The sequence below is a fragment of the Salmo salar genome, chromosome ssa17 (assembly GCF_905237065.1).
Source record: "Salmo salar chromosome ssa17, Ssal_v3.1, whole genome shotgun sequence".
In the NCBI taxonomy this organism is placed as follows: Eukaryota; Metazoa; Chordata; class Actinopteri; order Salmoniformes; family Salmonidae; genus Salmo; species Salmo salar.
In genome coordinates this window covers 23,588,340-23,601,755 of record NC_059458.1, presented here as the reverse complement: position 1 = coordinate 23,601,755, position 13,416 = coordinate 23,588,340, and the positions used below count along the sequence as shown (strand labels likewise).

General features: G+C 42.0%; 1 protein-coding gene across 1 annotated transcript; it reads left to right on the top strand.

Annotated features, from left to right (window-relative positions):
- The first annotated feature begins 5,858 nt into the window (after nt 1–5,858).
- LOC106575609 (leucine-rich repeat-containing protein 3) lies at nt 5,859–11,021 on the top strand. Its single transcript, XM_014152220.2, has 2 exons — nt 5,859–6,147; nt 8,122–11,021. The coding sequence occupies exon 2, from the start codon at nt 8,426–8,428 to the stop codon at nt 9,224–9,226; it is 801 nt and encodes a 266-aa protein (XP_014007695.1). The 5' UTR covers nt 5,859–6,147; nt 8,122–8,425; the 3' UTR covers nt 9,227–11,021.
- Nucleotides 11,022–13,416: the final 2,395 nt, after the last annotated feature.

Sequence of the window (13,416 nt, the reverse complement as noted above, 5' to 3'; positions counted from 1 at the left end):
GAAGCAATTCCATTACAGGCTACAGTCTGTGGTGTCCCCTCACAGTCAGTTGTCAAGGACAATATGAGTATAACTTTAAATAGAACATCTTCTATTGTTTGTCACATCTATACACATTACACTCCACAAAGACAAATAAAGGCTTTAGGAGTAAACCGTCAAGATAAAACTCCAACAACCGACGACTGATTGGGCATATTGAAGAATTGTTGACTGCGCCTCACAGTAGTCTAATGGCTCTGGAACGTCCATTTGCAGAACGAGCCCATTTGATGAATGTTGATTATAATATGATCTCATGACCAGACCTTGTAGCTATTTTTCTTTCTGCAACAGCCTTCGTTGACAACAAACATTTTGTTTGTGTGTGTGCATGTACAGCTGTGTATGTGCACGCACGTGTGTGTGTGTGTGTGTGTGTGTGTGTGTGTGTGTGTGTGTGTGTGTGTGTGTGTGTGTGTGTGTGTGTGTGTGAGGTAAAATATGCATGTTTGTATGCTTTCAGATGAGTACACTCTGACAAAAAGATTGTCAATGAAGCTTAATTAGAGGTCATAAAAATGGGCCCTCCTATAGGGAGTGGGACCACTCTCTGTCTTTGTCTCATCACAGTCATGCTTGAAGAAGAAAACCCAGAGAAAGGCAGGACAATCACTACCACTGTTCAAGACTCCTGTAAATAGCTTCCTGAGGAGTGAATGCAGGAAGAATATAGTAATCACCGGTGTATTGAAAACTAAATGGGTTGATCCCAGAAGAAAATTAGACTCTTTCTTGTTCAAGCCTAATACCCACAGTCCTTCTATTGGTCCATCCTCGGTTTGGTCCAGCAGCCACTGTCAGTCAGAGACTCTCTCCTTGTGCGATAGCAGCTCCAGTGGAGATTTTAGCATGTAAATCTAAAATCGGCAGATGCATGCCAGCAAAGCCACAACACATCACTAAACAATACATTAATTGCACTATAACGGTGACAAACGGTGCCCACAAACTGTTTAGGGCCTACATAAAGCTGTCCCGACACTGAGCTTTCCTTTCAGCACCATGGAGTGAATCCTTAGCACCGTTACACCTGGCTATGAGCGGGGTCTGGCAGCCATAGCTGATATGGCTGACTAGCTGAAACAAATGTGGTTTCTATTGAATCCTTGTGGATTTGTGTAAGTCAATAAGAACCGCATTGTCTTTCAATAATAACGAACGCCAACATGAGTTTTAACTTCAGAACCAGATACAAACATTATTACATTTCTGTTCAGTAAATTCACAATGTTGGTTCTTATATCATGAACACAGCTCTAAGTAGAAGCAACTGCAAGCAAACGAGCTGCGACGAGGTAGACATATTCCTTCAAGACTTTCAAAATGGACACCGACTGAAATTCCGATAGATACTAGTTCAGATAAATTCAGCAAGATGTTGAGGCCTTAACTTTACTTTTCTTTAAGTCACCACAGAGAGGGAGAGAGAGAGAGAGAGAGAGAGAGAGAGAGAGAGAGAGGTGGTTAGCCTACCATTTGAAGTATTGTATTAGGCCTATGTGGTCTAAAAATGATTGATCCTGTAGGTTCATGCTCCACAACATTCGCAGAGTATGACCCTGCCTCACACAGGAAGCGGCGCAGGTCCTAATCCAGGCACTTGTCATCTCCCGTCTGGATTACTGCAACTCGCTGTTGGCTGGGCTCCCTGCCTGTGCCATTAAACCCCTACAACTCATCCAGAACGCCGCAGCCCGTCTGGTGTTCAACCTTCCCAAGTTCTCTCACGTCACCCCGCTCCTCCGCTCTCTCCACTGGCTTCCAGTTGAAGCTCGCATCCGCTACAAGACCATGGTGATTGCCTACGGAGCTGTGAAGGGAACGGCACCTCCATACCTTCAGGCTCTGATCAGGCCCTACACCCAAACAAGGGCACTGCGTTCATCCACCACTGGCCTGCTGGCCCCCCTACCTCTGAGGAAGCACAGTTCCCGCTCAGCCCAGTCAAAACTGTTCACTGCTCTGGCACCCCAATGGTGGAACAAGCTCCCTCACGACGCCAGGACAGCGGAGTCAATCACCACCTTCCGGAGACACCTGAAACCCCACCTCTTTAAGGAATACCTAGGATAGGATAAAGTAATCCTTCTAACCCCCCCCCTTAAAATATTTAGATGCACTATTGTAAAGTGGTTGTTCCACTGGATATCATAAGGTGAATGCACCATTTTGTAAGTCGCTCTGGATAAGAGCGTCTGCTAAATGACTTAAATGTAAATGTAAATGTAAAAAGGAAGGAAAATACAATCACGATTAAAGACAATATACCGACTCACAGCGCATTGCGCAAACGAAACAACTCTCGCCATATTAACTGGAATTATATGGACCTATGACTGAATTCTTTATTGAAAACAACCATTTGAATAAGAATAAACTGTCACATTGTTATAGACCCAACCACATTATATAGTATCCCCTCCTCGTGAAGAAAAGCACATGAGCTAATTTATGCAGCAGCATACAAGACATTTTTGGACTCATCATTGTTCTGCTGCGCTCACTTGAACAGGAAGGTGGTGCGGTGGTCCTTCTTGTGGGAAAATGTTGTCATCAAATATGCTTTCAATACAACTGGGAACTTGAAAAAAAAATGTTGAATCATGATTTCAGTGATCTTCAGGTAGGAGCTCTAGAAAGAGGCCTGAGTTCTCCACTTGGAAATCCGATTTGGATGACCATTCAAAACTTATTTTCCCAATCTGAGGTCATTTTTTTCAGAGTTCCCAGTTGTCTTGAACTCACTGAAGTCTGAGATTTCCCAGTTACGAGTTTCCAGTTGTTTTGAACACGGCAGAAGTCATGCTGGACTGACAGCATGGTCAATGTATTCAAGCTTTTCTGGACCATGTTATTGTGAGTGAATGTTTATCTTTTTAAGCTTGAAAAAGATACAATTTCAGACAGGTGTTTTAAATCCTTAAACCCAGACTTGGACCACACACCCTCTCCACCGAATAGCAGGCAGGGAAAGCAAAATAGTGATTGCTTTGCAACGCTTGCAGTTAGCCCCTGATTCCTTCCAAACCAGTCATTGTTGAATTTGCGATTTCCAACTTTTTGTGTAATGTTTATGTCCAATGGCCGATGAGCACCGATACATTTTATCTATAATTCATCTTCATATGACAAGGATTGGTAAGGATTTGCCAGTAGATTGTCGACGTGATTCATGACGATGACCGCTTGTCTAGCTTGCTAGGTAAGATTTTGAAAGTAACATGATCAGTCCAATCAAAGCTACAGTAGATATAATGTGATTTGACGTCATTTTATCTGTGGCCAATGACCTTGAATCGCCTCGGATGGGCACTTCTAATGTAAGTCTTTGGCAGCACCCAAGGGGGCTTGAACTGCCTAGCTCTCCCTGTAGATTCTGTGGCGATGTAGTGCCCCCATGAGTGACAGAACACTGAGCCAATCACGAATACGTCTGTATATTCCGCTGGCTGCCCCTCCACCACAGAAAGCACTGAGCTAGGCTGAAACACCTATATTTTGGAGCTGCCTTACTCAGGAAAGAATCCATGTTTGTATGTGGTTTAATTAACTCAATATTTTTTTTTTTTACATTGCTTGCAAAAGTATATGTGACATTAATTAATGTCAATGCTAAACAGGTGGGGCTCACCTGCCCTGAATGACGGGTCGCCACTGAGCAGCTCGACTGATCTGATGTGTGTTTCATATTTAAGGTGTGCTCCTTAGCTTCCTACGGCCGTTATAGAGGGAGAGAGGAAGAGTGAGAGAGGGAGAGGTAGAGAGGGAGAGAATGATTGCTAAACTGAATCTAAAGCAATCAAACAGAGGGCTGTGACACACTCTCTCGTCTTTTTAGCAGCCGTTATCAACCTGTCCCTCCCTCCCTCCTTCCCTCCTCTGTTCTAGACTCTGGCTGAGGGATTACTTTCCATCACATTAAATAGAATGTGAGGAATGGACAGAGGGACGGACAGAGGGACGGAGGAGGGGGGGGTTCTATGAAGTGCTATTACCAAAGCTCAGGTAGCAAACTTTCCAAATTGAATCCCTCGTCACCTCTGCTTGAGGTGATATGAGTAAAACATGATAAGAAGTGGAGCGGCTTAAAGAGGATTACAGAGGCTATGGATAGGCATTGTGTTCCTTGGTGCAACGTTTTTTTGGACCACAAGCGCTCTACCAGGAGATAAGTCCAATGCATAGGGACAAGTCTTAGAAGTCCTCAACAAGTTCTTAGTGGGGGCTGTTTCCAGCACTGCTTTAGGTTGGTATATCACAATGCCTATACGGTCAACATTTTCAGTCTCAGCGCTATATTTTTAATACATTTCCATTTGATAATAGACTGTAAAATATCAGAACAGAGTTTGAACATTAAAAAGAACGTATTTATGATAGTAAAAACACACAATACATTCTATAATATCATGAGCTCTTTCTCCCAAGTCATGGATTCTCATCAATATCCATCAGCCAAAGGGGCCAGCTGGGACAAAGGTGAAGTAGGGTCTTTCTAAAGTAATTTAATCATTATTGATGTCTGGCATAATAATTCAACTCTTCATGTTTAAAGAGCCAGCTCCCACCAAGTCTAATATCATTACAACCAGCCATAAATCTATCCAAACCCTTAAGGGGAAAAAAAGTTGAATCATTCAAATTCGCTGAAGAATTTTGATGCGCTCCCAAGGTCCTGTAATAGAATAAGGGTCTGCCAATCTTGTATTAAATTGCAGAATCTCATGCCTTTTAAATTTAGGTGCACATTTGACATTATTGGATATCTTGCCTTGTAATTTTTTATTTCCTCTCAGTGATTTCATTCCTCACCCTCCTCAACACTAAGGCTCTATTTAATTACAGATATGTAATCAGTTCCAGCTATGGTCATGTGCCATATCACCAACCAGACATGTGTGAGTGGCCTGGCCTCTGTGTGAGTGAGCGAGTGAGAGAGAGAGCGAGAGAGAGACAGAAAGACAGAAAGAGAGAAACAGAGAGAGAGAAAAAGACAGTGAAAGAGAGAGAGAGACAGAGAGAGAGAGAGAAACAGAGAGAGAGAAAAAGACAGTGAAAGAGAGAGAGAGACAGAGAGAGAGAAAAAGACAGTGAAAGAGAGAGAGACAGAGAGAGAGAAAAAGACAGTGAAAGAGAGAGAGAGAGAGACAGAGAGAAAAAGACAGTGAAAAAGAGAGAGAGAGAGTTGAGGAAGGGAGTGTACATTCTCAGATCCTCAGTCATTGTGGATGTGACACCCTGGGTATGGAACCCTTCAGTCAGCGAGAATAGCTAGTTTGGGATATGAGGGATGACACCTGGTGGCACAGGGCACAAACAATCAGCTAGGGATGACTGAGGAGGCTGAGGAGAGAAGTGACCATGAGCTAGATTGGATGTTGCCATTTTTTGATGGTTTCAATTGAATTGAATTGAGGAAATAGTGGCTTTCTAGACAGTCGTCTCATTTCAGTCCTCAAGATGGACAGCACTTGCAATCACCTCCAGGAGGTGACTACTGAGTGATTTAGTTCAAGCAAACCATATTTAACAGAGTGATGTGCTTGACATCTCCCTATGGTAGAATGTCGATACAGACTTTGAAAGTCCTCACATTCATTGGATATTTCTGAATGGGGTGGCTCTAAGCAATGCATTCCATATACACAGGGTGTACAAAACATTAGGAACACCTTCCTAATATTAAGTTGAACACCCTTTTGCCCTCAGAACAGACTCAATTCATACGGGAATGGACTCTGCAAGGTGTCGAAAACGTTCAACTAGTATAATATAACGCAAAGAAAGCAAGTGGAGGAGGTCCCAAATGGATCCAAACTGTCCAGTACGTGCGCGCGCAAACTAAACGAGGTTCGGAAGTCTTGACGCAAACGGTACACACACACAGTTTAGCGTAGAGAAGCAACTTTATAGTACCCTTTATCATGACAACAACAAGTGGAGGCGGTGCGTTATACCTACTGCGCTCATTCGATGTTCGGTCACTCTCTACTCCATACTGATTCGTTTGTTGGTTTGCATTTTACTTTACGTCGATGAAGCAACGGTATAGCCCTGACTGGACCATACTCTCATTCTGAAAACAAGTTGGGGGAAAAAGACAAGGTAAGTAGTGCTATAGACAGTTGATTTCTAAAAGGTCGATATAATTTATAAAAGGTCGATATTATTAAAGATAAGTATTTTTAGATATTTTTCTACGTCTTTTTAAGTCATTCCTATTACTTTTTAGACTACAGAAATCATCAATTGAGTTGGATGGGAAATTAAGCTCGCAAGTTAGCCATTTCATTGTTCTTGTGCACGTAACAATAAAATTTGAACTTTAAATAAATGATACTACCTCCGGTTCTTCATCATCATCATTACCACCACCTTAATGATGACCATATTAATATTGACACTAATAAAACAGTGCCTCTACCATGCATGAGACGATCCAGAAAGAAAAATAAGAACGTACTTTCTCCACCTGAACGACCTCATGCATTCTGAAAAGTGAGTCGCCTTGTTAAAACTGCATATGTTTTGCTGTTGCGGACCACTGGTCGCCTAATTGTACCTATGGAAGTACTGTATGTCACGAGAAGTATAAATCTAACATTTAGGTTTCTGTGTCGCCCTGGGTTACAGAGACAAAGCAGACCCTCTGTCTGATGATCATAGGCTATATACTGTTTGATGTTTTGGTTTCAGTCGGACATGTGGGCTAACTGGCTAAATCAAGCTGTGGTGTCTAGCTAATAATGTGGTGGTAGACCTGTGAGGATTCATGGACTTCAAACAGGCAGACAGAGAGCAGGACATGTTGGCTGAATGCTATGGTTTCCCTTGAGCTTGTTGTGAGGTTATAAACCACCTTTGACAAGAATGAATGCTGCGCAAACATTTGGAGAATGTAAAAAAAGTCTCTGTCTCAGGAATGTTGTCAGCAAATATTCATCAAATGAAAGGGAATGTTGAGTCACAGTTTCTGTTTGGTCTATGTTAAAGTGTTCAATAGAAAACAAATCAACAGGGAAAAATTCCTCAATGATTTCAATTATTGTGGGAACGTTCCTCAAGGGTTTTACAGTAGGCTTGCTGCTGTGAATCTCCATGGTCCGGGATTGGGAGTAACCATCTGGAACTACCAGAGCAATCTATTATTACTAGGGTAATGTATCTTTTCTATTTATACTGTCAGGGCAAGGGACTGGAGACTGGAGATACTCTCTTTGCGTTCAGCACCGTAAGAAATAGGAGAACAGGCGCACACCATACAGTACAGTATCAATCAAATTCAAATAGACCACATTGTCGTGTAGTTATTTTTTAGCTTTGGAAAATTGGTGGTCAAATTGGATAAACAATGTTTCCCCTTAATGCATTATCAATACCTATTTTTAACAGATCGAAATAGTTTTTTGTTTTGCAGAGTGTCATTGATGAAGGATTTTTTTAAAGAATGCTATTTCAATGTACTGTTTTTCAAAGCCTTTGTGCATCAAGAAATCAATAGATATGATTTCTACCCAGATGGAATCACTGAAGACATAAGCACTGGCTTGTTTCACTACTACATCTCAAACACTGGCTTGTCTCACTACTACATCTCAAACACTGGCTTGTTTCACTACTACATCTCAAACACTGGCTTGTCTCACTACTACATCTCAAACACTGGCTTGTCTCACTACTACATCTCAAACACTGGCTTGTCTCACTGTTACATCTCAAACACTGGCTTGTCTCACTGTTACATCTCAAACACTGGCTTGTCTCACTGTTACAGCTCAAACACTGGCTTGTCTCACTACTACATCTCAAACACTGGCTTGTCTCACTACTACATCTCAAACACTGGCTTGTCTCACTACTACAGATCAAACATGCTTCAGATCAAGATCAGATCAGATCACTACTACAGATCAAAAAAAAAAAAAAAAAAAAAAAAAATGCTTTGTTATGTTCATCTACCCAGGATTTCACAGAGTTACAACAAAAATGATTTTCCACTAAATGGATCATTAAAGATATAGCCATGACTTGTTTCTCTCTTTTAATCTCTCTCTCTCTCTCTCTCTCTCTCTATTTCAGATCCCTTGCCTTCAGAGGACTGAGTGATAGGCTACAGTATGTCTGGATCGAAATGATATGCCCACTCCTTTCCTCTTCTGTCTAGTTGGAACCCATCTTTTGTATTCCTCTGGACTGTCTTTGGTCAAACTCTACAGTCACTTCACTGGACTCCAATGGATGGATATGGGGATGAAGACAGAGGGTTATTAAGCTGGTACAGGATCAAATGATATGTATATGAGTAGCTGCTGTGTACCATCAATAATCATTGAAACCTGTTCAGGAACCACAGGGATAGTCAGGTCTTTTACCGGCTGAGCTAATGGGGCCTCCTCAGCCACGTTGGCAAGCCCTGTTCCCTTCTTCTTTCTGTGTCTCCACTTCCCCCGTGAGGACGTTGTGTCTCGTGGCGGCCCTCGTGGTTGTCATGGCGACACCGTGCCCCAAGAGCTGCCACTGCTCGGAGAGGAACGGCGTGGTGGTGCAGTGCGTCTCCCGGAGCCTTGACCAGATCCCCCCGGACCTACCGGAAGACACCGTCACCCTCCTGCTCTCGTCCAACCGGATCAGCCACATCCCCAACCAGGCCTTCAAGGACCTCCGCCGCCTCAAGGAGCTGGACCTGTCGCATAACCACATCGAGAGTATCGACGCAGGGGCCTTCCTGGGGGTCTCCGAGGGACTCCGCTCCCTGGACCTCTCCAACAACCAGCTCCGCAGCGTCCCCAAGGAGGCCTTCACCAAGCTGAGTGCCCGTATAAGACTCTCCAACAACCCCTGGCACTGCGAGTGTTCCCTCCAGGAGGTACTGAGGGAGCTGAGGCTGGACCCTGAGACGGTCAACGAGGTGAGCTGCCACACCTCTGTCCAGGACGAGTACGCCGGTCGGCCCGTCATTCAGGTCCTGGACTCTGGCATCAACTTCTGTAACTTCCACCACAAGACCACCGACGTGGCCATGTTCGTGACCATGTTCTGCTGGTTCGCCATGGTGATCGCCTACGTCATCTACTACGTCAGGCACAACCAGGAGGACGCGAGGAGACACATGGAGTACCTCAAGTCTCTACCCAGCTCCTCCCAGATCAGCAAGGACTTTGACACAGCCAGCACTGCGCTCTAGCAGTGGGCTATGTGTGGTGGCAGTGACAGCGGAGGGGGTTCTTACATGTCCATGGAATAGTTCACACAGTGGCAAACTTGCAAGGTGTGTGTAACTATTTTTAATGTGAAGACAGGCCTCTGGACGAGCCACTGGACTGCACTTGCCCGTCTGCACGTGCCTGACCGGCTCGCAGTGGGCCTCGGGTTCGTCAGTCCAGTCAACCTGCCCCTTTTTGTGTCGACTGTTTATGAAGTCATGGGGTCAATACCTTTTGAGATTTGTGACTCAATTCCAACCTACTTTTCTGTCAACTGTTATAATTTTTATTTTACAGTATTTATTGTTTATTGGGAAGAAACATGACCTCTATTTCTCATCGTCATATGTTTTCCCAACAGTAGGATTTAATGAGAAATATATTGTTTAAGTCTGTGAGTGTCTCCATATTGATTTGGTTGTTGTGATTGGTTGTAGTGCTGTACAGTACTATTGATCTAGTCATTATGATTGGCTGTTACACTGGACTGAATGTTCATCTTGTGTCTTCAAGTGCCTAGAAACAGTAAACAGTAGCTCAACCAAGGCACTGTGAAAGCAAACGTCGAACCACAAAATCCCTTTAAAGCTAGAATCCTTACCCACTGGGCACAGATGTCATTTCAACGTCTAGTTTTGATCCAATTTTGGTTGAGTTGTCAACTTATGTCAATTCGATGTGAAATCAACAAAACATTTCACCATGTCATTGGATTTAGGTTAATAGTTGGGTGGAAAAAGAAATATGACATTCCCTTACGTTGATGACTTGTTTTCAAATCTAATCAGTTTCCCACATTGATTCAACATCATCACATAGATTTTGGATTTTAAAGGAGGGTGGAAACAACGTTGATTCAATCCATTTTTGCCCAGTGGGAGTTGTTAGATCCATTTTCTGACTTACAAATGAATGACACATACCCATTGATTCTTAAAGAATATATTGTATAAATGCCTCATGAGCTTAGTTCAACTGTCGTACCCCATCAGAACCCCAGATATGTGTTTTTTTTTGCTTCAATGTTTGCAAACAAGGTAAATGTAAACAAATACTGTATAGCTTTAAAACATGGTTAAAACTGTCATTTGTTTGATTATGTCCATAGCTATGTCTATGAATTTGACAGTGGTTACATTTCTCCAGGCTTTTTACTAAACAGAGGAGGGGTACCACTTTGTTATTGTTTTAACTGAAGATTCTAGCTTTAATATGTCATGTTAAATATTTTAGTTGTTGTTGTCAAGGGTGTGATGAATCATTTAACATTACTCATTTTGGCAATCAATGTGATGCCACTTTCAGGACATAAATCTTTACATACTCATATCGGATTTAGTTCCCAAACTGTCAAACACCCTTCAACAGACTTTGATCGATGCTGATGTTGCGTCCGAAAGTCTATGACAACCAACAGTTCGAAGTAGTCTATACTTCCTCAATAGTCTATGTGTTCTGTATTGTTTTGTCTCTATTGGTTTGTATGTTTGTCCCTTTAATGTTATGGGGTGTAGTTTATGTTTAGGAGAGAGAAACTAATGAAAGGAAAGTGAGAAAAGGAGACATTCTATTGTTTTATTGAGACTTGTGTTGAAACGGAGAAACTTTGATCATGAAAACTCTCCTTGTGTCTTTGTTTGTCTGTCGTGTAGCCCCGGGGATATGTCTTGATCTTGTTGCGCTCGTCTCTGTTTCTAATTATTCTTAGCAAAATGGTTGTGAATCAAGCATTGTAATTTTTATATCTGAAATAAAAAGGGCTCTAACTACTAGTAATCCTGTTTTGTTTCTGTCAGAAACAGAAAGGTAGTCATTTCTGAATACCTTGACTTTTTATTTTGCATGTGGAAGAGAATTCCTACACCTCCTTTTTGGACAACCTCATCATGAATTCAGTCATAATCTTCTTTCTCTCTTTCCGAGGACATGGTTGAGTGCACTTTATTGTGGTGTGTGGTTTCTGGTTTCTATCGGTCTCATCTCTGTCTCTCTCTCTTCTGTGCCTGATTGAGCTCTTACGCTTGTATTATATTCATCTCTGCAACTGCAGTTTGTGCTGCTACTTTGCCCTCTCCCATTTCAGAGAAATCGTGTTATTATTCATAAGACCTGTACCCCAAATGGCACCCTATACCCTATATAGTGCCAGGGGCGAAAATCTGATATCAACTTTGGAGGGGACAATTACATTACATTTTCTCAAGAGCAATTCCTGAGGGGGACACCAAAAGTAGTGCTGTAACACATAGCCTACATTGTAATATGGTTAATGTATATTGAGGAACCAAAGAAATAAGGTGTTTGCCGTACTCCTAACTATCGGTACCCAAAACTACACAACTAATCACAACAGCAATACCATTGCCTTTAACAAATCTTAGTTCAGTCACCAGTTTAAGTTGAGAGTGGGGGTATCCATGGCATTTTCCAATTATGTTCCTATTTTACAAGTCAAAAAAATGGAGAACCTTTCATAATGTTGCCAAACAAAGACTCAACAAACTTACCTGAGACTCCCTGTCTCTGCCAGTCTGTCCCTGCATATCTGTCCCCAACTCTGCTGTCTGTGTGCCATCTGTTGCCTGCTCTGCCTAATGACATCATTGTGAAACATTTCCATTAGAATTGAATTTCTTTCTTATGAACATTTTATCAACTAGTCTTTGAGATATTAGGCTACTAGGGTCCTTACTTTGCGTTTTGGTGTACTGAAAAATACTCTGATGTCCGTCTTTTATTTTTCTGCCATTTTTCTACCTGGCTGGCTACACACACACACACACAGTGTGTAGGTTATTTACAGTAGGAGATGGGCTTCTATCATCTTATCTTTTATCATTCTATTTGGGCTTCGATCTAAAAGGTAGCTAGCAAATGTGAAACGGATTAAAATGACGAGTTGACAGCTGTATGAGTTCACCATTTACACAACATATGCTGCAACCTTTTGTAATTTTAATAGTTTGTTTCATATTGGCTGGCTTCCAACAATAGCTGAATTTGCAAAGCTAGCAAGCACCAATTCCGTTTCAGTGGTGTTTGCTATAATCTTTGCTACCCGGGTTAAATAAAGGTGAATTAAAATAAATAAATAAAAGTTCCCTTGCGACAATTTAGCTTTTGCAACGAGACCATTAAATATATTTAAGACAATGGTAGAAGAGAGTGTAGTTCTGTTCAGTTTGGACTTCAGTTTATCGCTAACCTTATCGCAGGGACTTTGAAGCACTAACTTACATCATCTGCATGCTGATCTTGGAATAAATTGACGATAGCAAAGATTCCATCTTTGACGAGGCCACATAAATGGAATAGGTACTAGCTAGCTTAATAGTTAATATTTGCGCGCTAGCTCTGCATATTCAGCTAGTGTGTGTGCGCGATTGACTGGATTAACCTCACTTCAGTTACGTTCATTGAGTGCCTTTCAGACAGTAGATACGACCCCTCTGTTACCTTGCCAACTAAGGAACTGGCAGTGGATCAAAACATTGTGAGGCAAAGGGTGGGGGGGATCGCAATCTTTTGAAACTTAAAAACGCGCTATTAAGTGTCTGTAATCAGCACAATTGCTTTCATTGCGTATTATTCATATTATTTAAATTACATAGTTATGTTTCAGTGATATATTGGGGGGGACAAATCATATTTTTCCAAGGATGGGGGGGTCGTGTCCCCCCCGTCCCCCCCGGGATTTCCGCCCCTGTATAGTGCACTACTTTTGACCAGAGCCATAGGTCACTATATAGGGGATAGGGTACCATTTTGGAGGCTGTGAAGGTATTCTAGGAAACAGGTGTGGTTATAAAAATGAGATGTGGTGGAATGCCTCAAAAGGAAATCTCACTACTCTGACCCTATCTGACCTGCAGAGGCTAAACTACAATCTGAAGTATGGCTTTATAACGAGATTTCCTATTTATTCCCACAGAACATACATCATTATGAATTATACAGCACATGCTGAACATGGAATACATTTTTTCCCCCATTTATTATAGGAGCAAGACATGGAACAAAGAATGACTCAAACCCAAAACAGGTTAATCCTCTCACTGATGCGATCCAAATCTGGACCAAATCTCACCCAACAAATGTTGTTTATTGGTTTTACCCCGACAGTATATAAAGGTCAAATGTATATCTGGTATAATCCTAATAGTATAATTAA

Excerpts from the sequence above, each read along its gene's own strand:
- LOC106575609 (XM_014152220.2), top strand. The coding sequence starts at position 8,426 with ATGGGGCCTCCTCAGCCACGTTGGCAAGCCCTGTTCCCTTCTTCTTTC.